The sequence below is a fragment of the Equus asinus genome, chromosome 4, assembly GCF_041296235.1.
Source record: "Equus asinus isolate D_3611 breed Donkey chromosome 4, EquAss-T2T_v2, whole genome shotgun sequence".
NCBI lineage: Eukaryota > Metazoa > Chordata > Mammalia > Perissodactyla > Equidae > Equus > Equus asinus.
Genome location: NC_091793.1, coordinates 137,556,104 through 137,583,363, shown reverse-complemented (window position 1 = coordinate 137,583,363; position 27,260 = coordinate 137,556,104). Strand labels below are relative to the sequence as shown.

At 38.4% G+C, this 27,260-nt stretch overlaps 1 protein-coding gene across 3 annotated transcripts in view; it reads right to left on the bottom strand.

The window, feature by feature from the left end:
• Positions 1-27,260, bottom strand: part of FAM117B (family with sequence similarity 117 member B) — a 91,223-nt gene that overhangs the window by 29,052 nt on the left and 34,911 nt on the right. For all 3 annotated transcript variants that reach the window (XM_070508414.1, XM_070508415.1, XM_044768426.2), the window contains exons 2-5: positions 20,542-20,693; positions 11,265-11,357; positions 10,174-10,287; positions 527-670 (exon numbers count right to left, since the gene is read on the bottom strand). In XM_070508414.1, coding sequence (XP_070364515.1) covers positions 527-670; positions 10,174-10,287; positions 11,265-11,357; positions 20,542-20,693 — 503 coding nt within the window. The remainder of the gene's footprint in view (positions 1-526; positions 671-10,173; positions 10,288-11,264; positions 11,358-20,541; positions 20,694-27,260) is intronic.

Genomic DNA, 27,260 nt, shown 5'->3' with positions numbered 1-27,260 from the left:
AAACACAAACAGGAAACTTTCTCACTGTGTTTACATATGACTCATTCTGATGCGTGTTACAGTTAGTAGAACACACATTCTTTTGCGTATTATAGGCAAGCAGAATTGCACTTCATGATACGGTCAACCAAACAGTAACTGACAAACAATAAAACAGGTAGATTCATGCTTACAAAGTATAAGATGTCATATCCTTCCCTCCCCAACAGATTAGTAAGCTAAACTTTTGTTAAATGGAGTTACAGCAAATGAAAAGTGTATCACCTGTCTAATGATTTTTAAATATAGATAAAAACATAGTTTCTGTTCAAAGATCTAAGTTTAAGTTACATCCGTTGTTTCTGTGAGATATAGATATAAAAACTTTTCGTGCACTTGCCAAGGACAAAGTTTTCCAAAAGAGAGAAATTTTCACTCTCCCTCAAGAAGGAAGAAACCTAACTGAACATGGGAAACAAAATGACAAAGTTCTTCCTAATCAGAAGAGTAAACGTTGTGAGGTGCCTTGCAGACCCCGATTACTCACTACGAGCTGCTCCTCCTTCTCCCCGGTCTCTTTAATTATTATTTCGATCTCCTGATTCAGTCCTTCCACACTATTCCGGAACCGGGAGCCTGTAGATTTGGCGATGGGGATCACTGGAATAAGTGCACTCTTTGGAACAGGAGCCTTAAGAAAGAGCGGTGGAGGAGGGAGAAGAGAGGTTAACATTGCCTTGTAATTGTCTAAATTGAAGCACACTCCCACTCAACATGAGTAACTTTAAAATAAATCAAAATAAAGTTGATGGCCTCCCAAAAAGTGTGAGTAACCAAACCTCTCCCTCATACACGTGAAATATAATTTAAAGTCAAAACTCCAGACAATCAAGACAGAATTTCAGAAGTTTATTCACATTCATGAGGGGCTGTAAAGAGATTAGGAAGAAAGGAAAAGAGTAAAAGAATGTCGATCTCAGAAATTCTTTTATGACTGTAACAGAGTTCAGATTTCAGAACATAACTTCAAAGTCTTCTAATGGCACAATTATCTATATTCCAGGAAAGAAACAAAAAAAGAAGCGATTTATCAAAAGAAAAAAAGAAAAGAATATTTTGTTTAGAAAAACAAAGTCACTTCCAATGTCCATATATAGCAGCAAGACTGTAGAAATGAGAATAGCTTTCCTGTGAAATTTCATTATTTAAACTTTCATTGCAATGATTTTAATATGCTTTGTTCAGGAAAGAAAATGATATAATTCATTTTAATCTTTTTCCAAAGCCTACCTCTAATTTTTTTAATAAATTTTTTTCCACTGGCACAGTATTACTTTTGAAAAGAAGTAACTGATAATATAACTACAGTATGTTACTTGGTTTCCTGACAAGATACTCAAAATATGAAACAAGAATCGCAGAGGTACCTGCCAAAGTCCACAGCAACAGGGTGCCAGAAGATCCTCTCGTAAAGAAATGTGATGAACCTGTCCTTCCCTTAGGGAGGTCTCTTTGAAAAACCTCACTTTCAGGGGAAGGAGGGCAACCAGACAAAGGTAACAGGGCCTCTAATCAATTATCACTAGTTTCCATTCAAGGGACAACCTTGTCGTCTGATATACTACTTAGTGTTAAAGCAGAAAGTAAAGTGTTACAAAGTATTTCTCCTCTTCTATTCCTGCTCACCTTTATAATTAAAAATTTAAAGAAATAAGCAAAACACAATAATTCTTGGAAAATCCAAGAAATTTGCAAGAAAAAAGCCAAAAGGAAGCTTCAATCTGGAGTGGAGGGCAGCACTTCCTCCCTGCCCGGTTATCCTGGGACGAGAGTCTCACTGTCCTCGCATGTGAGAGGGGAGCACGAGGCCCACCTCAGAGCAGTTCTGCAGAGGAATGAGAGGACACGCGGCGTGGTGCCAGCCCACAATGATGGATGCCCAGTAAACAGGGGCTACCATGTTTTCCTTTTAAGCAGTCATTTAATTTATTTAATTAACTTATTTTTTAAAGATTGGCACCTGAGCTAAGATCTTTTGCCAGTCTTCTTTTTTTCTTCTTCTTCTTCTCCCCAAAGCCCCTCAGTACATATTTGTATATTCTAGTTGTAGGTCCTTCTGGCTCTGCTATGTGGGATGCCGCCTCAGCACGGCTTGATGAGCAGTGCCATGTCCACGCCTAGGAACTGAACCAGCGAAACCATGGGCTGCCAAAGCGGAGCGTGCCAACTTAACCACTCGGCCATAGGGCCAGCCTCTCAATTTTTGTGTGTGTTTTCCCTACTACGTATTTTATTCTTAAAATAATCCTTTCTTGTCTTTTCACAATTTTTTTCAAGTATCATTTTTTTCTACATATACTGCCTTCTAATGTTCCCCCTTTTTAATCCCTCTGTTCCCTAATCTTATCTCCATACCCTCAAACTTCTCATATTATTTATTCCCTTTTTTTTTTTTTAAAGATTTTATTTTTTCCTTTTTCTCTCCAAAGCCCCCCCGGTACATAGTTGTATATTCTTCGTTGTGGGTCCTTCTAGTTGTGGTATGTGGGACTCTGCCTCAGCGTGGTTTGATGAGCAGTGCCATGTCCGTGCCCAGGATTCGAACCAACAAAACACTGGGCCGCCTGGAGCGGAGCACACGAACTTAACCACTTGGCCACGGGGCCAGCCCCTATTTATTGCCTTTTCACGTCCATCTTTTCTTTTTGTCCTGTTTTCTAGTCTCAGTATCCACTATCAAAGGAAGGAACACAAAAAACCTTAAGTTTGGATATTACATAGGTGTTTTATAGAGAAAATTTTTCAAATCCAAATCTTTGAGCCAGATCTTTGAGTGTAGATCTTTCGGGCACTAACATATCATTTCCAAAATTGTTTTTTGATGAAAATCTTTGCCACACCAAAGACTCTATCTATTCTCTTGGTCTAGTTCACGGGCTCTGAACACTTCCTGTCAGACTGCTTCAGCTTCAGCCGTGGTAACAACTCTACATCCGCCCTGCTGGGGGCTGAAGCACCGTCAGCATCATGGATCAGTACTAGATGGAAAACAAAACTTCAGCTCACTGACACTCTGTATTTATCAAAATTTAAATCTGATATAACCTGGTGTCAGCTAAACTAACTCCAGATAGCACACAGTGGCCGTAAGGTAGGAATGATGGGATTCTTAGGAGGTGAATGGGAGAATTATTCTGTGAATTTACAAATAGAAAATTATGGGACTACAACCTGACCCACATGTCTTGAAAGGCTTAGTTCTCCTATTTCTTTTGGTTCCCTCTTTCTTCAAATAAAAAGTATAATAAATACTATGTTCAGGTAAAACAAACCAATTTCTCAGCATTTTCTGTTCTTCCTATTGGAACAAAGTCACATCTATCCCAGATACTTCACAAAAGCAAAGTTAAAGAATGCTCTTCCTTTATCTCTTAAAGTTTATCTGACAAAAAGCCAACATGTGCAGACACAACACACACTTATATTCTACACAGAAAGACAGACTATTCCCCCAAAATATCAAGAGTAAGCTATACAATGCTGAACTCAAACAATTCTGAAATGTGTTGGCTATATCTTCTAATGAGAATATTTCTTGAAATACTCCTTAAAAATATGACATTTTAAGCCTGTGAGGGCTTTGTCAATTTTGGAAACCACTGACATGTGAACGAGTCTCTCTTCTAAGAAACTTGGCAGCATTTACTCTTCACAACAAATAGTTCCCCCTGAACTTCCAGGGAAAGAACCACTCAAAAAGTATGTGGGAATTCTTTTCTAACTGTAATAAATCCATTGTAAGCCCAAGAAAAAGATCTTTGGTTAACCAGTGGTTGTTGACTACACCAGCAGCACTGTCCCTTGCCTGTTAAGGGACGTTAAAGGAATTTCCCAGTAAAAATAATCCTCTACATATCATGAAATGCACACAAATAACTGCAATCACTTGGAAAGCCTATCAAGACCCCAAATATTCAAATTTCTCAACCAAATAAAGGAAAATCTATGCCTAGAAAAGTATAAATATAGAAAAAGGTTTCAGCGCACAGAAACTGGACCCAAGGAAACAGCTAAAATTAGGGAAATACTCTACAGAATCTGAAACATCAAAAGTGTTCCTGAAGCACTTGTAATAATATAAACATTTTTCCATGTTAAATACAAAAAATTATTATAATAAAGTACAACAGACGGTATGAGCTCAACAAGAAAGAAATGCAAAAGGAAAAAAGAGAAGAAAAAATGTCAGGAATAGCTCTACAGAGGGTGAAACTCTGGATGATGTTTTTCTATTTGACTTAAAAAAAAAGTAACACCTTTACTGAGACATAAATTTCCTACTTGATGTTTTTTGGTTTCTAAAATTTCTGTAATAAGCATGTAAATACTTCTATAATAATAAAAGTTTTAAAAAAATAAGGTCAATATGAAATTGGCAGAGAAGCCTAGTGGAAAACACAAACTAGTTTACTTCTCTTATATTAAGGTGCTACCGCAAACAGCCTAAGATTTACTGAGTAATTATGTGCCCAGAAGTGCGTTCAGTGTTTACAACACTCTGTCCCATTGAACCCTCGGGACAACACAACAAACAGGTAACATTACCACGCACAGAGCAGGGGGACTTCACACAGCCAGCAACCCGCAGGACCCAGAGCTACAGCTGGGCAGTGCGACCTCAGGGCCCCCGCGCTCGTCCTCTGCACTGTTCACGCCCTCCCAGGTGACTTTTGGGTCCTTTTTTGTCTAATCTAGTTCATTATTCACAGACAATTATATTTGTGTTTTACGTATTTGTTTTTTAAGTTGGTAGATATTTTTTATAACAGTTGATTGAAAAATAATTCACATACCACACCATTTACCCATTTAAAGTGTACAACTTTTGCTTTTTTAATGGTTAATGAACAGAAGTGTACAACCATCACCCCATCTTATAATCACAAATCTCTCACCCATGAGCAGTCACTCCCCATTTCCCCCAACTTTCCCTGCTCTAGGCAACCACCAGCCTACAATCTGTTGACGGCTGTGCGTACGCTGGACGTTTCATATAAGTGGAATCACAGAGTGCGTCCTTCTGTGCCTGACTCCTTCCGCTTAGCATAACGTTTCAGAGGTTGGCCCATGCTGTAGCATGTATCAGTACTCCATTCCGTTTTATGACTGAATAATATTCCACGTATGGATATACCAATTTTATTTACCCATTCATTGTTTGATCAGTTCATCAGACATTTGGGTTGTTTCCAAATTTTGGCTATTGCGAACCATGCTGTTATGAATATTTGTGTAAGTCTTTATGCAAACAGGTTTTCAATTCTCTTGGGTACAGACCTTAGAGAGGAAGTGCTGGGTCATACGGTAACTCTATGTTTAGCCTTTTGAGGAACTGCCTGACTGCTTTTCAGAGTGGCTGCACCATTTTGCATTCCTATCGGCAATACGCAAGGGTTCCAATCTCTCCACATGCTCAATGACACTTGTCATGTCTTTTATAATTTTAGCCATCCTAGTGGGTACGAAGCAGTATCTCACTGGAATCTTGCGCTGCATTTCCCTATCAACAAAGGATGCTGAGCATCTTTTTCACGTGCTTATTGGCTATTTGTATATCTTCCTCGGAGAACTATTTAGATCGTTCGCCCGTTTTTAAATTAGCCTGTGTGTCTTTTTATTACTGAGCTGTCAGAGTTCTTTACATATTCTAAATGCAAGTGCTTTATCAGATATAGGATTTGTAAATATCTTCTCCCATTTTGCGGGCTGTCGTTTCACTTTTTTGATGGTGTCCTTTGAAGTACAAAAGTTTTTAATTTTGATACTGTCCAACTTACCTACTTTTTCTTTTGTTGCTTGTGCTTCTGGCATCACCTCTAACAAACCACTGCCTAATCCGACACCACGCGTCCGCCCGCGTGCTCGTCCAAGAGCTGTTAGGTTTCGCTCTTACATTTAGGTCTTTGATTCATTTTGAGTTACTTTTGTATGTGGGGGGTGTAAGGTAGGTAGATATATTTTTAGAATCATGTTTTAAAGGCTAGAACTGGTATTATCCTTTACTTCTATTTCTCCATCACTTCCATCTCATCAACCATCAGCTAACATAGAGCTTAACATCTCAGGCTGTGAAGTCATAATGCCTGGACTAGCAACCCAGCTTTGTCTCATATGACTCTGAACAAGATACCTGACCTCTCTGGGCCTTAACTTCCTCTTCTGTAAAATGGGATAATAACAATCCCGACCTCAAAGATGAGGGCTAAATGCTAATAATATATACAAAAAATGAGGGGCCAGCCCCGTGGCCGAGTGGTTAAGTTCACGCGCTCTGCTTCGGTGGCCTGGGGTTTCGTCAGCTCGGATCCTGGGCGCAGACATGGCACTGCTCATCAGGCATGGCTGAGAGGGTGTCCCACATGCCACAACTAGAAGGACCCACAACTAAAAATATACAACTATGTACTGGGGGGTTTTGGAGAGAAGAAACAAAAAAAAGAAGATTGGCAACAGATGTTAGCTCAGGTGCCAATCTTTTTTTTAGAGGGCCTACAATGGAGAAAAGAAAGTCTCTTCAACAAATGGTGCTGGGAAAACTGGACAGCCACATGCAAAAGATTGAAAATCGACCATTCTTTTTCACCACACACCAAAATAAACTCAAAATGGATCAAAGACCTAAAGATTAGGCCTGAGACAATAAGTCTTTTGGAAGAGAATATAGGCAGTACACTCTTTGACATCAGTTTCAAAAGAATCTTTTCGGACACTGTAACTCCTCAGTTGAGGGAAACCATAGAAAGAATAAACAAATGGGACTTCATCAGACTAAAGAGCTTCTTCAAGGCAAGGGAAAACAGAATTGAAACAAAGAAACAGCTCACTAATTGGGAAAAAATATTTACAAGCCACTTATCCGACAAAGGGTTAATCTCCATAATATACAAAGAACTCACACTGCTTAACAACAAAAAAACAAACAACCCGATCAAAAAATGGGCAGTGGACATGAACAGACATTTCTCAAAAGAAGATATGAATATAGCCAATAGACACATGAAAAGATGTTCATCATCACTAATCATCAGGGAAATGCAAATCAAAACTACACTAAGATATCACCTTACCCCCGTTAGATTGGCAAAAACATCCAAAACCAAGAACGACAAATGTTGGAGAGGTTGTGGAGAAAGAGGAACCCTCATACACTGTTGGTGGGAATGCAAACTGGTACAGCCACTATGGAAAACAGTATGGAGATTTCTCAAAAAGTTAAAAATAGAAATACCCTATGACCCAGCCATCCCATTACTGGGTATCTATCCTAAGAACCTGATATCAGATATCTCAAGAGTCCCTTGCACCCCTATGTTCATCGCAGCATTATTTACAATAGCCAAGACGTGGAACCAGCCTACATGCCCAGAAACTGATGATTGGATAAAGAAGATGTGGTATATATACACAATGGAATACTACTCAGCCATAAAAAAAGACGAAATTGGCCCATTCACAACAATGTGGATGGACCTCGAGGGCATTATGTTAAGCGAAATAAGTCAGTCAGAGAAAGACGAACTCTATATGACTCCACTCATAGGTGGAAAGTAGTATATTGAGAAGGAGATCTGATCGGTGGTTACCAGGGAAAAGGCGGGGTGGGGGGAGGGCACGGAGGGGGAAGTGGTGTACCCACAACATGACTAACAAAAATGTACAACTGAAATTTCACAAGCTTGTAATCCATCATAACATTAATAAAAAAAAAAACAAGAAAACTGAGTCCGTGCTTGCCATACAGTAAGTACTAAACAGAGCTCAATTACTAATTAGCACTTTTAAATAGCACTCAGATTTGTCCATTCTCTCCAGCTCCACACCTTCTACCTTACTTAGCCCACCATCACTTCTTACCTGGATTATAAATCCTATTCATTCTTGAAATGGTTTTCCTGCCTCTAACCTTGTCCTCTCGCAAATTCATTCTCTATTCTGAACTCATAATGCACATTATAAAATGTGTATCTGATCCCATATCAATCCCCTGTATTTTTTTTTGCGTGCAAGATTGGTCCTGAGCTAACATCTGTTGCCAATCTTCCTCTTTTCACTTGAGGAAGATTGTCACTGAGCTAACATCTGTGCCAGTCTCCCTCTATTTTATGTGGGATGCTGCCCTAGTGTGGCTTGATGAGCGGTGCTAGGTCCGTGCCTGGGATTTGAACCTGCGACCCCAGGCTACCAAAGTGGAGCATGCAAACTTAACCACTACGCCACCGGGCCAGCCCCTCAATGCCCTGCAGTTAAAAAAATAGTTCCCTGGTGCCTCTAGTACAAAGCCCAAGCTTCTTAACAACTGAGACATGAAGACTTTCAGGTCTGGCTGCTATTTACCTCTCCAGCCTAATCTCTTACTACTATCCCTACCTGGAGCCATGATTTCTCCCACCTCTAGAAGGCTGGATGAATCCTACTTAACCTTCAGGATCAACTTAGACACAACTTTCTCTGAGAAGCCTTTCTAGAGGGTTCCATAGCCAGTCCAAGGATAAACAACCCTTCTACAGCACTTCGAACTCTTCCCTATCAACACACTCATTACACTGTAATAATCACAGTTTACTTATATTTATCTGAGACATGGTGGAAGGTAAGCCCAATATTTCATTTAACATTGCATCCCCTAATGAATACTACAGTACCGGCCATATGGCAGACGTTTAATAAATGTGATCTGGTTGGAGGAAAGGCCTCAAAAGTAAATCTATCTCAAAATGGTACTTTTCTCCACTAGAGAGAGAACCTACTAAAACAAAGCCATTCCCGTGACTTAATGAATAATATTTTCATGTCCATAGTCTGAAAGTTCCAATTAAACATGAAAACCGCTGTCACAACTATCACAATGCACGTTGCCTTATCTCTGCTTGGCTATTAACACTCAATAAAATGAGCCAAGCAGTCGAGATGCTTGGGGTGTCAAGTGCACAAAACTCCAGCTACCTGAATTTATTCTTTGAGTTACTCTATTTGCTAGTCCTTACCTTCTCTGCCAAGAGATGTTTTAGAATTAAACAAACATGAACTTCACGCAAACTCCAATAAGCTTCATCAAGCAATTTCAACTTGCAAGGGAGAAAAAGGGAACTTTTGGATAACTTTACTACTTTGCTGATTTTAATGCAACTTTTAAAAATCACTTCAACTTATAAACTCCTAAAACCCATCACTTAATCTTCAGCCCTATTCTACTTGGAGTAAAACATGGGTTGGGCATAAAAAGTGGCCTCATCTCTTAGAAATACATATGAAATATCTATGGATAAACTGGAGGGAGAGAAGGGGGGTAAATTCACCTGCAGAACCATCTGGTCTGCAGCCTTTTGAGAGTGAGAGGGTTTTGTTTTTAAGCAGTATTCCAACTTTGACAGTTATTAGTCTGTTCAAATTTTTCATTTCTTACTTTGCCAATTTTACACTTTCTGTTTCTCCAGATATAAACCCAGGCTGTTTAGATTTTTAAATGTATTAGTGTATATTCATATTCTATAATTAAAATACCTTATATATGGAAAACAGCTATTGGAAACTACAACCAAACTACAAATTTGTGAAATCAAATTTGACCCATGTATCAATATTTTAGGACAAATTAGTTTGAAAAAATATATACCTCTACCCATACTTTCTCGTGAAAACAATCCATACACACTTGGCAACCATCAGAATTTCATCCATCAAGAGCAGTTCACAGGGTTCTATGGAGAAACCAAAGCAGCTGAAGGTCTTCCACTGAAGGACCTTCTGAGGCAGGTGTCACTAACATCCTCAGTCTTCAGATGAAGCAAATGAGACACAGACAGAACAGGCTACCCATCCGGGGTCGGGCTCCAGAGCCAGTGCTTCTCTCTTTCTATTATTACGCCTCCAACATACAGAATTGATAAAGACAAAAATACAGTAAATCAAATACCTAATTAGCTATGTCTCCCAGAAGTCACACCACAGGTCACCAAAAGAAAATATTTTGTCAACTTAATCTTCTGGTTTTTTATGAAGGCTGAGATTTAGTACTCAATCGCTATTTCAAATATGCTTTTGGACATTTTTGTCCTAAACAGTTACCTATGAAATAAGAAATCATCAGAAAAGCAACAAATGCCTGCCTGGACTTTGTGATGTCTGAGCTCCTACCTGACACTGGTTAATAGCCGCGTGGTTGCCGTGGAATGGAGACTGTCTGTCTTTATCTCGATGATGCCGACTGCTGTGTTTACTTCTCTGCAATTGCTGGCGTAGTTTTGCAATCTGAAAAGGGGAAAAACAAGTGCGTCAGAGTGTTTTCCACACCACACAAAACATATCCTCACTTAACAAGAACAAGTAAAATTTACCCTTAACTCTTTTGGCCTTAAAACCGTATCACAAAATTTGATTTACCATACAAAATTTATATACATACACACACATACAAATGTTTGTGCATACATGTGTATCCTTCTTTTAAAGAAAAACAAAATTATTTTCCAACACTGTTCTGAGCCTTCAAGCTTCCAAAGTACTGAACAAATGAAGTTTTTGGCATTTAGAATAAATTACATTAAAGCTTTTACAAAGAATTAAAAAATAATGATAATTACTCTCTCACTGCCCTTACAAGGAGTCACATTTTAGATTCAGATTTCTTTATCAAACACCTAATCTTCAATAGCTCCAAAACTTAAACAGTAATTAAAAAATCAATTCAAGCCATGAAATACATTCGCAGATACAATGTTTAAATAACAAATTAAATTTCAATCAATATCCCATATTATCCTTGACTGAATTTTTCTATTTCTACTTTATGTATGAAATGCAAATACCCTAATTACAGGCACAGAAAATGGTAATCAGAGCATAGGGCCATAATCAACCCAGTTATACTAGGTTACTGAATTTCAGAAATACTACCATTATATATAGAAATAATAAAGGTGAATTTGTTCTATCATTACAATTTTATACATCTGATGTTTTATTATATTAACAGGTAGGGACTCTCAATTTTAAAAAAGGACAAAGAAAAACACATAATCAGGTAAGTAATGTGTGCATTTTCCCACTCAAATCTCTACCCAATCAACATCATAACTTTTTCTGCTGTTGTTTCTCAAGTAAACAAGACAACCATCAAAAAAACAAAAAACGGAAATTCACAAATCCTTGAAGCCCACAACTTTAAGGAACTAGCCCATGAAGGGATCCAATTTCCACACCCACTTCCATGGATGCATCCTCCTGACCTCCTTCAGCTGATCTGTACTGCCCCAGGACGCTGACCGCTTGTGAGACCCTTTCTTCTTTTCAGAGTATTCTTCAGCCCACGCACTCTCTGTCTTTAATGGAAAAAGAGGAAGGGGTATTTTAATCATCATTTAACAATAATGCATACCACATTTGTGACAACAGGGATGGATCCTGAGGGCATTACGCTAAATGAAATAAGTCAGACAGAGTACAACAAATACTGTACGATCTCACATGGGGAATCTTTGAAAAAAAAAACCGAACTCATAGAAAAAGAGATGCGATTTGCGATTACTAGAGCCTTGGGGTTGGGGGAGGGGGAACTGGATGAAGGTGATCAAAAGGTACAAACCTCCAGTTGGAAGATAAATAAGTACTGTGGATATAATGTACAAGATGACAACTGTAGTTAACACTGCTGTAATGTATACAGAAACCTTGCTAAGAGAGTAGATCCTAAAAGTTCTCATTACAAGGAAAAAACACTTTTTTTGTAACTATATGAGGTGATGGATGGTAACTAAACTTACAGTGGTAATCATTTTGCAATGTATGTATGTTAAGTCACTATGCTATACACCTTAAACTTAGACAGTGCTATGTCAATTATATTTCAATAGACCTGAAAAAAATTCCTTTCTAAAAAAAGATTATATATACCATATTTTTCTATTATAAAATAGATTCCCATTACAGAAAAATTAGATACTAGAAAATTTTTAATATAACAAATTACCCACAACTCTCCCAGCACCAGTTAATTACTGTAATATTTTAGTCTATTTCCTTCATTTCTACTACTAATAAAAAACTAGTATTATTTTTACATAATTCTAAATATAGCAATTATTAAACAAATGCATACTAATAATAGCTAACACTCCTGTGATCTTATTGCACGCTAGGCACTGTGTTCTAGGAAAGCACAGGGAAGGGCCTTCACTGTATTATCTGATTTACTACATACCAAAAGTTAACAAATTTTGCAGATGAGGAAGCTGTGACGATGAGACGTGAGATAAGTTGCCTAAGGTCTCACAGCTAGAAAGTAGCAAAGTCAAGATATAAACCTAAGACTCCAGAGTTCACAATCTTAACCTCTATACCATGTCTCGTCTTGCTTTAAATATCTGTAAGATACAGCCTCAAAATGTTAAATCCTTAGCAGTTATACAAAATCCAGAATTTAAAAACACTGTATCAGAAAAAAATACAAATGAGTTCTTGGCACAAGAAAATACGCACAACCTCACTCATAATAAGAGAAATGCAAGTTAAAACTTCACTAAGACCGGGCGATTTAATAACACACACTCCCCTACAGTTCTGGTGGGAGCGCAAATTAGTGCAGCCAACGCTGTCAAAGCTGCAAACGTGCACAGTATTTGACGCAGCAACCCCTCTGTGGGTCATTTATCCTACAGATGTACAAAATGTATACCTTTATGCACAAAAGACATATCATATTATTCCTGTAGCACTGTTTTTACAAGTAAAAGATTAAAATAATGTAAATAGAGGATTGGCTAAATAAATTATGACACATCTTTACAACAGAATACCACAGAGCTATAAAATATGAATAAGGAAATTCACAATGAACTGATACAAAATAATCTCCATGAGAAATTGTTAAGGTAAAAACTCAAGACTCAGTACAGTGTGTATAGCAACTACCTGTATACAGGACCTATGGAAAGAAGAGACACATATGTAAAGCATCTCAAGAAGAATACACGTGGTAACAAAAGAAACTGATGTATCAGTGGCTGCCTCATGGGAGGAAGACCCTTCACCATATACCACTCTGCACCTCTTGAATTCTGCACTATATGAACGAACGTAGAGCCTATTCAAAATAATACTTCTCTATATATAAGGGGGGGAAAACCTTTTAAGGTAAGAGACAATCTTTCCATATGGATAGAGTGAAGTCCTCATGTGAACAACAAGGTTGCAGAAGAATAGGCTATCTTACGTTTAAGGAAAAAAAAACCTTTTTTTTTTTTTTGCAACCTCCAAGGAAGAAACTGATTTAGAAGGAGATGACCAATGGATACTAAAACCATTAGATGAAAAGTTACTAGGGAACAGAATATTCATGTGGTACAAAAAAGTACTCCATGGATTACTTGCTAATGGCCAAAAAAAAAAGTATGTCCTTTACAAATATGTAGGATAATTCACAAAACAACAATGTTATTAAGACCAAAAAGAAAAGTACGAGAATGAGCCGTTCTAAATTAAAAGGGACTAAAGAGAAATCAAGGACAATGCATGAATCTCAGATTGGATCATGGTTCAAAAAAAAAAATCTTGCGGAAATTTTACCATGGACTGGATGTTACAAGATATTAAGGAATTATTGATCTTGCCGGGTGAGCTAATGCTACTGTGGTTATACAGGAAACACCCTTATTTGTAGAATATATATGCTGAAGGATTTAGGGATACAGTGTCATGGTATCTGCAACACACTTTCAGAAAGCGCAGCCAACTCACACACATACCAACAGAAGGACTGATAAAGCAAATACAGCTAACGGTTAAACTGGCAAATCTAAGGGTAGCTGTAGTATGCTTTCAATTTTGTTGCATGTTGAACATTTTCTTAGTAAAATGTTGGGGGGGGGGGGGACCAGAATCTCGAATCCTATCAGTTGACATTTTATGAAATTCATTTAGGACAACTCCATAAAGAAATACTTCTATGAAAAAGTATCAGACCAACAAAAAAATACAGAAGGAATGACAAGAGAGTTAGAAAATCATCATTTGGAACTACTAAAATAATTACTGATTTAAACAAAATAATCAATGAATGCTAAAATCAGTGGGTGAAAGTTTGTTGGGGAACAGGATAGTTCCAGTCTCAAATACCTCCCTCCAGATCACCCATGAGCTACGAAGGGAATCCGGCGGACAGAACTCATCCATGACGTCACGTACGTCTCGATGCACATGCACAGAGAGGAACACACATCACCCATAATATTCCTGCTAAGAGTGTAGTAACTTGAATCTAATCACGAAAAAAACAGATAAACTCAAGTTGAGAAGACTCAACAAAAATACTGGCTTGCACTCTTCAAAACGTCAGTGCCACGAAAGACAGACAAAAGCTGAGGATCTGTTTCAGATCAAAGGAGGCTAAACACACAAGACACCTAAATGCCACGTGTGCTCGCTGACTGGATCCTGGCTTACAGGAGAAACTGCTACAGAGAACACTACTGGAGAAACAAAAAATCTGTGCGTGTGCCACATACTAAATAACAGTATTTATCAATGTTAAATCTCCTGAATTTGGTAATTATATTGGCAATATTTTTTAAGCCCTTGTTCTTATATATGCTCAAGTATCTGAGAAGAGTCAGAATGTCTGCAAACAATAACAACAGTCATAATTAGGTGTACACAAAGAAATAAAGCAAAATATGGAAAAATGTTTATTGGTGAATACAGATGAAGAGTATATTGACGTTCCACAATGCTTGTGAGTTTTCTATTAACTTGAGACTTCTTTCAAAATAAAGACTTTTCAAAAATTAGGGAAATTACTAAAGATATTAATTTTAAGTATAAAAAATAATTCAAGGAAAAGCAAAGGAATATAAAAGTTTCCTATAGATTTAAGAACAAATTAAAGATAATGAGAATGAGTATTAGTTAGCAAGACAAATAAAAATAAGCCATACAGAGCAACAGAGAGCTTTGCTAATTTCAGCAATGAGATGTTCAGGCAGGAAAAAATACTTAGCAAAAGTCATTAATTTTACTTAAACTCCTAATTCAAAAGATAATTGCTTTCTTTGTTCAAGTAAGCTATGCCTTTATTATAAGACACTCTTAGGTACTACTAAAAAGCAAAATTCAATTTTAATTATGTTTCACAATTTTGTTCAGTCTCGCATTGTATATCGGAAAGCTATTTAAGCACCTACTAACATGCCAGGCACTGGACCAGGTCAGGTACTGGGTCAGAGAGGAACCACAGTTCTTATTCTCAAAGAGCTTTTTGTAGGAAAGAAGGAATAAAAAGCCAGTTATGATATCATGTGATGACAGAGGTCCCCTAAGAAAGGCACCTACCCCAGAACTAGGAGGACAGGGGAAGTAGGCAGGCAAGATTTGATGGCATTGGGAGAGGCTCCTGTGAGCATTAGAGCATAAACTATCAAGGCAAACGGTGGGAAGGCATTCCAAAGCAAACAGAAAAGCTGGGAAGCACGAGTGAGTGGAATACACAGGGCACTGTGAAGAGTTGGGGAATATTTTCAAAATTACTTTTAACAGAAAAAAAGCAGTTGCACAATCAAGAAACTGTATTTGTTTTAAAGGATTCCACGATGCAACTCTCCATTTGTTACACTGCAGCCCAGCCTGTTTAAAAAACAATACGTAGGGGCCAGCCCCGTGGCTGAGTGGCTAAGTTCGCACACTCCACCTCAGAAGCCCAGGGCTTCACTGGTTCGGATCCTGGGCAGGGACCTAGCACCACTCATCAAGCCATGCTGAGGCAGCGTCCCACATAGCACAACTAGAAGGACCTACAACTAGAATATATATACATACAACTATGTACTGGAGGGATTTGGGGAGAAGAAGGAGGAAAAAAACTACGTATAGAGTCATTGGCATAGAGAAATTTGATTTAATATATGAAAAAAGAAAGGACAGGAACACCAGGCACCTGGTAAAGCATCTGGAAATGGAGACGATTTCAGAATCCCAGGCTTACCCAGGTAAGGCAAAGCTACTGAAAGGCAACTACAGGGCTATACTGAGGTCATAGATTCAGGTCTGGAAAAAAGAGATTTCAACATCTCTTTTCCTCAATATTATTACTCCAATTTTAACCAGTGGACCATGGTTTTATTCAAAATTGAAACAGTTACTCAAAAAAGTAATTTTTTTAAAAAAGCTAATTCAGCTCTTCAGTACTTTCATTTCATCACACTAAGATATAATTTTCTAGTGTTGCTTTTATCTACCGAACATGTAAAATAGTTATTTTTTTCCTGCTATAAATTCCACATTATTCTTCCAAAAAAAGGAAATAACTTCTAAACAAGTTTGTAGACTTATTAACAGCCACCTTCAGTAATTCATTATTTTAGTCTCTCATTTGCCAATTATTTAATTTTATTAGCTTTTAATCACAAGCCATCTTACAAAGTTTCTGAACTTTGTAAGCCAATGTACAATTGGAAAAATAAAACAATTTAATAAGTTATTAATCAAAATCAACCTCTGAAGAGGAAAAAATAGCCTCTGCAATGTCGGACTTCTGAGAGAAAATAACTAAGATTTTTAAAAGCAAAAGACCACTGGTTTATGCAATAAAGAAAACAAACAAAAGAAATAAGAAAGAAAACCAGGCACGCATCACCTGAGTCACAAATTCACACAAACAAGCCACCTGAGAGGTCAGGAAAGCTGGGAAGAGCACACCTTCCAAGTCAAAGAAGCCAAACAATCCAACCACACACACACGCTACATTTTCTCCCCCTAAAGTGGTACAGTCAGAAAACACAAAAGGTACCCCCTGGAAATCAGGGAGATCAAATTAAATTAATGAAACTGCAACCTAGTTAGATAATGCTGGGAATACAAATTAGCGTAACCTTTGTGGAGGGCGAACTGGCAAATGGTTTTTAAAAGAATCCTTAAAAGAATGCTGGGGGAGCGGGAACAGCACGCAGAGGTTGGTGACAACGTAGTAATAATAAGCTCTGTATCAAACTCTAAAGCAGAAACGGCAAATCAGCCTTGCAGAGGACGAGGCTCCTGGACCAACCCTGCTGGAGCACTGTGCCAGAAGGCTCTCAGGCTCTTCAGGCTCCCAGGGAAGGAGTGATGTCTGCCAAAGATGCACAACAGAATGATGCTACATTTTTGCTATCTTTGTGTAATTAGTATGATAAACAAACAGGTACAGCAAAATCTGAATCATTCAGTCATTCTCACGACCAAACAAATGATAGGGCTGGGGAGCGGACCAGAGGAGAGATTAGTATCTTTAAAATTTGTTCCCATATTCCTAACTCTTGATACTGCCTTCCTCTATATTTTCCAGAACCTCCCTCTCCCATTCCCGCTCCTCTCCAGATAGTGAGAAGGACCTTAGTGTTACATATGATATTTCTTAAATGAAAAAACCAGGGCTCAGAGTGGTGACACAATATGACTTGTCAAAAGTCAATGGCAACTTTCTGGAAGCACCCAGCTATAATGTAAGAGAATCAGTTCCATCATCCTGTCTGCACCAGGGCTGATAAAAGTTCCCCCGGCCCTCGGCAGTGGCAGAAATTGCTAATCAGTCCCAGTAATTTTTAGCCTGAATTTTTTTCAGCAAAATGCTCCAGGAAGCTAACAGCAACTGACATACTGCAGAGGAGATGAAACCTACATGCCATCCTTGTTCTAATCTGACAATAATCAAAGGTCATAATCTTAATAGCAAGCATTTATTGAATGCTTACTATGTGCCAGACACTGTCCTAAGTGTTTCACATATATTTCTTGCTTAGCCTTCATAATAACCTTAAAGGATAAGTACTATTATTTTCCTCATTTTACAAAGGGGAAACAGAGGCACAGAAATGTTAAGAAAGTGCCTGAACCCCAAAGAGGATATACAAAAGGTCAATAAATACATGAAAAGATACTCAACAATACTAGTCATTAGGGAAATACAAATCAAAACCACAAGATATCACTTCATACCTACTAGGATGGCTACAATCAAAAAAAGGGAAAATAAGTGTTGGTGAGGATAGAAGAGACTGGAGCTCTCATCCATTGCTGGTGGGAATGTGAAATGAAGCAGCTGCTGTGGAAGACAGTGTGGTAGTTCCTGTAAAAGTTGAACGCAGGACCCAGGAATTCCACTCCTAGGTATGCACCAAGTGGAGCTGAAAGCAGGGATTCAGACAGACACCTGTAACACCAGCGTTCACTAGAGCCAAAACGTGTGAACAAACCAAATGTCCATAAACAGATAAATGGATAAACACCATGTGTGGCACAGCCATACAACGAAATATTCAGCCATGAAAAGAAATGCAGTTCTGATACATGCTACAACATGGATGAACCCAGAAAACATTATGCTAAGGGCAAAATGAGCCAGCTACAGAAAAACAAATATTGTATGATTCTACTTACAGAAAAATCTAGAATAGGCAAATTCATAGAAAAAGAAAGTTGAATAGTGGTTACCAGGGGCTGGAAAAAGGAGGAAGATTTACAGAGCTTCTGTTTGGGGTGATGAAAAAGTTTTGAAAACACATAGTGGCAATGGTTGCAAAACACTGTGAATGTAATTAATGTCACTAAATTGTATACTTAAAAATGGTCAAAAGGGCAAATTTTATGTTATACATATTTTACCAAATTTTAAAAAGTTGATTTAACTAGCCTACGTACCTTAGGGAATCTAACATCTACCAATAAAGTATTTGAGAACTTCTGATTAGTCCTGTTAGTGCTACAGTCACTTGCCAAAGGTGGGGGCCCACAATGCAGACAAAAGCCTGGGGTGCCCCAAGCTATCACTGCATCAGACCTTAGGAGACTCTACATGTGAGCTTCACAAGCAAGATTAACAGTACAGTAATTAGAAATGTTCTTTACATTTGTACCCTTAACATTCCCAATTCGGGGGACATTCAGAAGAATATGATGCGAGTATGGGATTTACACTTCAATTCAACGTAGTCAGCGTGAGGTCACGGCAATTTGCTAAAAAGACTTAGGAACTGTGGCCACAGATCAAGGAGCTCTCGATGGCTTATAAGATTGTATATTATAAGATTGTATATTCTTACTGATAAGACGAAATATCTGAACCCAGTGAACATGAAACCGCAGAGGAAATAAAGAGCACTGTAGAAATGTTCAAGGAAATACACCCATTCGAATTTAAATATGACATGAGGATTAAGCAGAAAGCAAGCAGAGACTGTACTCATTTTCCATACTACATGCCCTAATCTCAACAAAGTTACAGATTTTGAATAAATGCAGAGTTCTGCAGAACTCTTTGGTTTAAAAATTCACAATTTCTGAAGATTCATTACTTTTGATGAGAACAGACTCTGCATCTCCATTCCTGTAGTTGCCACTGGATTATAAACCTCACGGTGATCTCAAATTGCAAGCCTCTCTTAAACAATGGGGTTCAGTTTCAAGAGTATCAGAACAGAAACCAAGCAAAGTCCACCAAGGACACCTGTCACTTTGGAAACCAACATGCAAATCCAGAAACCACTCAAACCATGTTTACTTGGTTCTGTGAAAGGACATGCTCTCATAAAGTGCTGGGACCAAGCAACCATCAGTGATGGAAATCTGAAGTCTAAATCCAGCACTGTGGGTGATTTTCAACAATCAGATAAAGCAGCTTTTAACTCTGTAAATGATTTTCATTCTTCACTGGCAATAAAGCTGTAACTGTTCTGCTCATTCATTCCTTTGCAAATATTCTTGAGTGCTTACCCTGTCGGTACAGTACTAAGTCCTGAGGATGAAAACACAGAAATGGACAAGCCAGACACAGTTGCTGACTTTGTGGGCTCACCAGCTGGTGAGCATGAGAAACGTTAAATAAGTGATTAGACAAATATTTAATTAATTATAATCGTAGTAAGTGCTATGAAAGAAACTATACCAAACTAAGACACAACCATCAACTGGCTTTATGACTCTGGACCTCAGCTTCCTCATTGGTAGAACCAGGAGGTAGATCTAAGGGGTCTTTTAAGATCCTTTTAATCAAAAAATGTAAAAGTATAAAACGTTGCTTCCAGAGTCCCTCTGTCAGGAATTGATGTTTATAGAATCCATCGATAATGTAACATAATCCCCATCTCCCCACACACAAAGATTTTTGGCACAAAAATATAAGGTTAGATAGAAAGTAAAGTTATTCTTACTGTTACAAGTTCTTAGGTCCAAATTTCATTTATTAAATACACTGTGATGTTCTAAACTAACTATAAGAGGAAGAGGAAGAAAAGTATGCCCATAAATTATCCGTATGTATCGGAATTACTTTGGGAACTGTTTAAAATGCACATTCCCAAGTTTCAACCCAAACCTCCCACAGCATATCTGGAGGCCAGGCCTGGGAACCGCACTTCTGAGAAGCTTCTCAGGGCATTCTCACACACACTAATGTTTTAAGAATTTGAGCACAGAGTAGAATAACAGTATGAGAAACGGTTTCAGAGTAAAACACTTCAGTATAAGAACTGTAATAAACCAACCTGTGTGGCCTTGTCCCTCATACAAGGAGCAGCTTGCCCATGACTGTCACGAGGCCAGTGCCCTGCAAGGTACGGAGCCGCGAGGGTATCGAGAGAGGAGGTGCGGCGGATAATACTGGAGGGGCTTGAGGAAGGCGGCCGCGTCTTGTCACCTGGATTTAAGACAAATAGATTTATTTTAAAATAGATTAGAAAAGAAACAAAGTGGAAACTAAGTTTTAAACTATGTAGAAGTTCTCCAACTTAAATATAAAAAATAAGTCATAAAAAGGAATATGCTATTGATTCACACAAACTTGGATGAATGTCCAGGGAATTTCACTGAGTGAAAACAGTCAATCTTAAATGGTTGCATTTATATAATTTTTTAATTTATTTCATATATTCATTTATTTCATTTATATAAAATTTTAGAAATGGAGGAAAGATTAGTGTTTACCAGGAGTTAGAGATGGGGGAGGGTTTCAAAGCCAACTGTTGGGAGGGAAGCAGGCGTCCTAAAAGGGGAACATGAGGGACCCTGTGACAAGGAACTATGCAGCATCTTGACTGCTGAACGGTGGTGGATATACGAACGTACAAAGGAGACTAAACAGTACAGAATCCAACACGCAAGTACAAGGAAGACTGAAGAAACCTGGATCAGAGCAGTGGGTGGCACCATGTAACATGCTGGTTGTAATGTACTATAGCTCTACAGAACGCTACCATCGAGGGAAACTGGGCAAGGTGTATTTCTCTCTGTATTATTTCTTACAACTGCAATTATCTCTACAAAAAAATAGAAAGTAAGACAAATGTATATCTACCCATTTAAAAAAATGCTGACCTTGGTTTTAAGATTAAATAGGTATAATGTTTATTTATATATATTAATATACAAATGATAATACTCATTTATCATTATATCATCTATACTCAAAAGGACATAAGGCAGTGAAGATAACCTTACAGGTAAAATTTCATTTTAATCAGCTCTGTAAGACATAGATTTTAGTGAGATTTTGTTACAATAAACACACTGTAAGAAACCATATTAACCAGGCTGTAGGAGCTATAATTGAAGCCACATATGCAAAAACTTTTTACATTTCAAGCTACAGGATACATATTTGGATGTAAGCCAAAAATAAAAACTAAAAAAACTAGGGGTAATGGGAAATTAAAGGCGATGTAAAAGAAACACTCATATATCCCCTTTTTTTTTTTAATGGGGGAAAGGAGCAGGCTTAGCTAATTTATGCTTTAAAAATAAAAAAACTAAGGGGCTTTAAAAATACTAAATATATATGTAAGTAGGATATTATATTATCTAGCCATAACCTAGCTCCATATGATAACAAATACCTTGCTCTAAGGCCATATATGAAAACACTTTAAGACGCCCTCTTCTATTTGTATTACGTTATGTCTTAATAAGGGTCTTGCATAGTTGTAAGTATAAAAATTCAGCCGCTAGTTATGTGACCCAAATAACAAAAGATTCAATTTCACTAAGATAATAGTTACAGCAGCTGTGTTGATGATAATCATAAAAGCCGCTTCACAGACATGCCTCAGATACATAATGTGCTTTCAACATGGCACAGTTATTTCCCTAAAACAATGCCCATTGCTGCAAATGCTAATCATCTCTGGATACAGTCCTCCTGTCACAGTAAACAGAAAATAAATTCAGTGCATATCCATAGGTTCAAGAAAGTACCCACATTATCAATCGTGACAAGTAAAAAGCAATAAATACACGTGTTTACGATTTTTCCTCTAAAAAGTTCATCTCTACTGGGACAGTCACAAAAAGATTGTTCTCAGCTAGGGAAAAAAAGTCGCACACACTATGTAAACTGGTGTATACTCATTAAAATCAAATTGCTAAAAGCTGTCTGGCACATTTCTTCCCCAACTATGACACTGCCTTAGTCACCCACCAGAGTCCTAATCAAACGCCCCTTCCTAAAGGGTCTGACTCCATTTTCAGGATTTTTAATCCTCCAAGAGATGACTTTTCAACTAGGCCTCCCAAGACTACTACATTGTCTAACAAAACGGAGACTAGGAAGGCTACACATGGCCACACGGAAAAATACTCAACATTTTCTCTTTTGAACTCCCCTCCTAGAAGCCATTCATTTAAACACTTACTAAGGGTCTGTGAGCCAGCGCTAAGCCCTAGAAATTAAGACGACTACGTTCCAGCCCTCGGTGAAGAACACAGTCTACACGGAGCTTGTCATTACTCCACTTCCACCCAGGTTTCCCAAACTGACAGGATTTGGTGCCTAATTACGAGGGAGTTTAGAGGAGGAGAGGGAGCCCAGGATTCAAAGACGACTAAAGACTCCCGGCCCAGAGAACAAGGCTGCGTTTACAGGGAAGTCCAGAGGAAGAGACTGGACAGCTGACAAGAGCCTTCCCGAGCTGGCCGCGCCGGCCTCACTCCCCGCCTGCGCGGCCTCCACGCCGCCGTGAGGGACTGCAGTTCCCAGCACGTGCCAGGCCCCGCAGGCCTCCAGGCCTCTCTCTGCCTGGACTACCTTCCTACCCTTTCTTTGGTTGGGCTGGTTCAGATGTCTGAAATGAAATTCAAAATTCAGTTTAGACGTTTCCTCTGGAAAATCTTCCCTGAACAGCCACCCCAGCCCAAGAAACACATCAACGTCTTGGTCAAAAGCCCTGCTGTGTGCTCCACAGCACGGTTCGCTGCGGCGGCCCCTGACCGCTCCAGGGCTCCACCAGAGACTGCGATTCTGGAGGGCAGGAATTTTACTCCTCCCCACCCCAGGGCTTAAGACAGTACTCGACATAGATGCAGAGCAGAGAAGAGAACGATGCCTGATGATACTGTCCTCTATCAACAAGGGCAGGAGCGTGCAATAAATTCAGATATTCTTTGGTTAACCCAAAGTAAATCAACACAGACAAATACTACCTGTTATCACTTATATGTGGAAAGTCCAACTCATAGAAACAGAGAATAGAAAAGAGGTTGCCAGGGGGTGGGGGAAATGGGGAGAGGCTGATGAAAGGGTAAAATCTTCAGAAAGATGAATAAATAAGGTCTGAGGATCTAATGCATAACATGTTGACCACAGCTGATAACACTGTATTGTATAACTGAATGTGCTAAGAGAGTAGAACTTAACATGTTCTCACCAAAAAAATAAAAAAATATGTGAGGTGATGGATGTGTTAATTAACTAGACGGGAGGAATCCTTTCACAATACATACCTATATCAAATCATCATGATGTACACTTTATCTTACAGTTTTGCCAATTATACCTCAATAAAGCTGAAAAAAAACGAAGTACATCAAAACAACAAAACAAAGGTTCAAACTTGACTTTGTTCTTCAAAAATCAAGTCTTCTGGGGCCAGCCCAATGGTATAGTGGTTAGGTTCACACAATCTGCTTTGACGGCCCAAGGCTCACAGGTTCAGATCCTGGGTGCAGACCTGTACACCACTCATTAAGCCATGCTGTGGCAGTGTCCCACATAAAAACTGAGGGAGACTGGCATGGATGTTGGCTCAACAATATTCCTCAAGCAACAAGAGGAAGACTGGCAACAGATGTTCGCTCAGAGCCAATCTTCTTCACCAAAAAAAATAAGTAAAATCTTTACAGAAATTAACTGCAACAGGCATTATAAATTTCAGTCAATGCCTTGGGCTGTGGGGTTCACAGCACCCCGACTAACGGTACCAGTTCAAGTGATTCCTGGGTAACTTCAATGGCATTAGTAGAGCATCCCAAACCATGGCCCCCAGTATCACACTGCAAAGGTTCTACTGACCTTGTTAGAGTTAAGTATTTGTAGAACTTGATCAGGTATTGGCTTAAAGGCTGTATTTCCTGTTATCCTCAAAATCACTTAACAAGAAGAAGAGATTAAACTAAACACAGCCATTTATTCAGAAAGGGGAAAAAAATCTTTCCTTTTTCAAGTATATATATGATATTCAGTATAAAGAACCTAACAGTACAAAAAAACTCCAATAGGCCACCACACAGAGATAATCATTTTAATGAGTATTTATTTCCAAAAATCTGTCTACACTTACACACGTACAATTTTATATAAATGAGGCCCTATTAGGCATGCTACTACTTATTGTTGAGAAATCAAAAAGGCATGTTGAGGACCCCTTTCCTTTGCAATAAATATAAATCTACAATATATCACCATTTTTAACAGCTGTATAACAGCCTACTGAATGGATATACCATAACTTAATTCCATACTGATGGACTTTTCCAGTGGCAGATATATATCTTTTTATACTTAATTCTCTCTTTGTGAAAAAGTTTCTAGACATCAAATTGTGTATCCAAGGATAAACATAGATTAAAACTTTTTTTTTTTTTAAAGATTGGCACCTGAGCTAACATCTGCTGCCAATCTTTTATTTTTTCCTTCTTCTTCTTCTCCCCAAAGGCCCCCCACAAGCTGTATATTCCAGGTGTGAGTGCCTCTGGTTGTGCTGTGTGGGACGCTGCCTCAGCGTGGCCTGGTGAGTGGTGCCGTGTCTGCACCCAGGATCAGAACCAGCGAAACCCTGGGCTGCTGAAGCGGAGCATGCGGACTCAACCACTCGGCCACAGGGCCAGCCCCAAATTAAAATTTTAAGTACTGCCAAATTGCCTTCCACCAGAAAGGATTTTCCTCTAATAATACTCATTTGCCCACATTCTGAAGTGTATTTTATCAATTTTTATCAATCTAAAAAAGATGAAAAATACTATTTTATTTGCATTTCAATTATTGAGTTCAAATATATTCATATGTTACTGGCAATTTATATTTCTCTAATACGTTACACCAGTATCATAAAAATATTACTCCTAATCTCTCTTCTTAATCTTACAGAGATCTTTTCTTCTGATGAAGAAACATTTCAATTGAAGGAGGTTCTTTCAGTTTCATTTTAGCTTCCTTCTTTTATTAAATTCAAGTAAAATTAAATGTGCTCGATTTTATCTTAAATAGCATGCACAGCATGATTAAATTCTTATAAAAGTATATGTCTATTCACCCACTGTCTAAACTGCCTCCTAGACACACACACACACACACACACGCGCACGCCCTTAAAATGTCTCTGGAAAGACATAGAAAAAAACTGATGACACTGACTGCCTCCAGGAAGGGGAATGGATGGCTGGTAGAAAGAGAGGTGCAAGGGAGGTATTTCACTGCCTTCCCAATTGTACCTTTTAAATTTGACACGTGAACTTATTACTGATATTTTTAAAATTCATATTCTTTGATTCAATGATTCTACATTTAGGCACATACACAGAATAGTCAAATGTGGAAAAGGGCTTTAAATTCAAAGATATTCATAACATTTGCAATTGTAAAACTCATAAATATGTCCAAAGTTATAGAATAGGAAACTGATGGAAAATACATAATGGAATATTAAAAATACTAAAAATTTTGTTTTGAAATGATAAACTTACATGAGAATTTATACTTAACGGAAAATTTAGGAAAAAAGTATGTTTCCATAATTTATTTCTAATTTCATATCTTCTTCAATTATTTCCATATTTCTTCTTCAGTTAATTTGTCCACTAAGTTCTCAATGAAACATTAATAGGTAATATAACTAATAACTGATACAGGCACAGTAGTACCTAATTAATAGTTAATCCTAATATGAACTAAATGATTAATTTAACCAAATTGCCTAGAGATAGGGTATCAAAAAAAGGATTATTCTAGAAATTTTAAAAATCCAGTTAGTAATTATTTTGTTAAATATGAGACTTAATTTATATAAAATGGACCCTTTTTTTAGTGTACAATTTGAAGAGTTCTGAAAAACAAAGAGACCCATTTAATTACCGTGACAATCAGGACTTAGAACACCGCCATCACCCTAAAATGATTCCTCTCCACCCTTGGACCGAGGCAAACTGACCCTCTCTCTGTCAGAGTCAGTTTTGCTTCTTTAAACACGTCACATAAATGTGATCATCTGGTGCGTGTTCATGTCTCACTTCCTCACTCAGCACAATGTCTGAGAGGCCCATGCTTTTGTGTGTTAGCAGTTCACTCCTTTCTATTGCTGAGCATTCCACTGTGTGGCAAGACATGGTAGTCAATTTTATGTGTCAACCTGACTGGGCCACGGGGCACCCAGACAGTCAGTTACACGTTATCCTGGGAGGCTGTGCCTGGGTGAGATGAACATCTGAATCGGTAGCCTGAGTAAAGCAGACTGCCCTTTCCGACATGGGTGAGCCTCGTCCAATTCACTGGAGACCTGAATACAACAGGAAAGGCTGAGCAGGACAAAAACGGGAAATATGCTGTCTCTGCCCGGCTGCCTGCGCTGCGACATGGGTCCTCCGCTGCCTTCTGACTCAGGTTCAGACTGGAATTTAGAGCATCAGCCCTCCTGGTCCTCAGGCCTTCAGACAGGGACTGGAACCACGCCATCGACTCTTCAGGGTCTCCAGCTTGCTGACTGCAGATGACAGGACTTCTCAGCCTCCAGAACCACATGAGCCAACATGAGCAAATTCCTTATAATAAATCAATCTCCATCTATCCATCTATCTCATGCGTCAATAGGATGGATAGAGATATATAGATACATATGACACATATATATCCTACTGGTGGTGTTCCTCTGGAGAACCCAGACTAATATAATATACAACAATTTGGTTATCCAACAGCATGTTGGTGGACATTTAGGTTGTT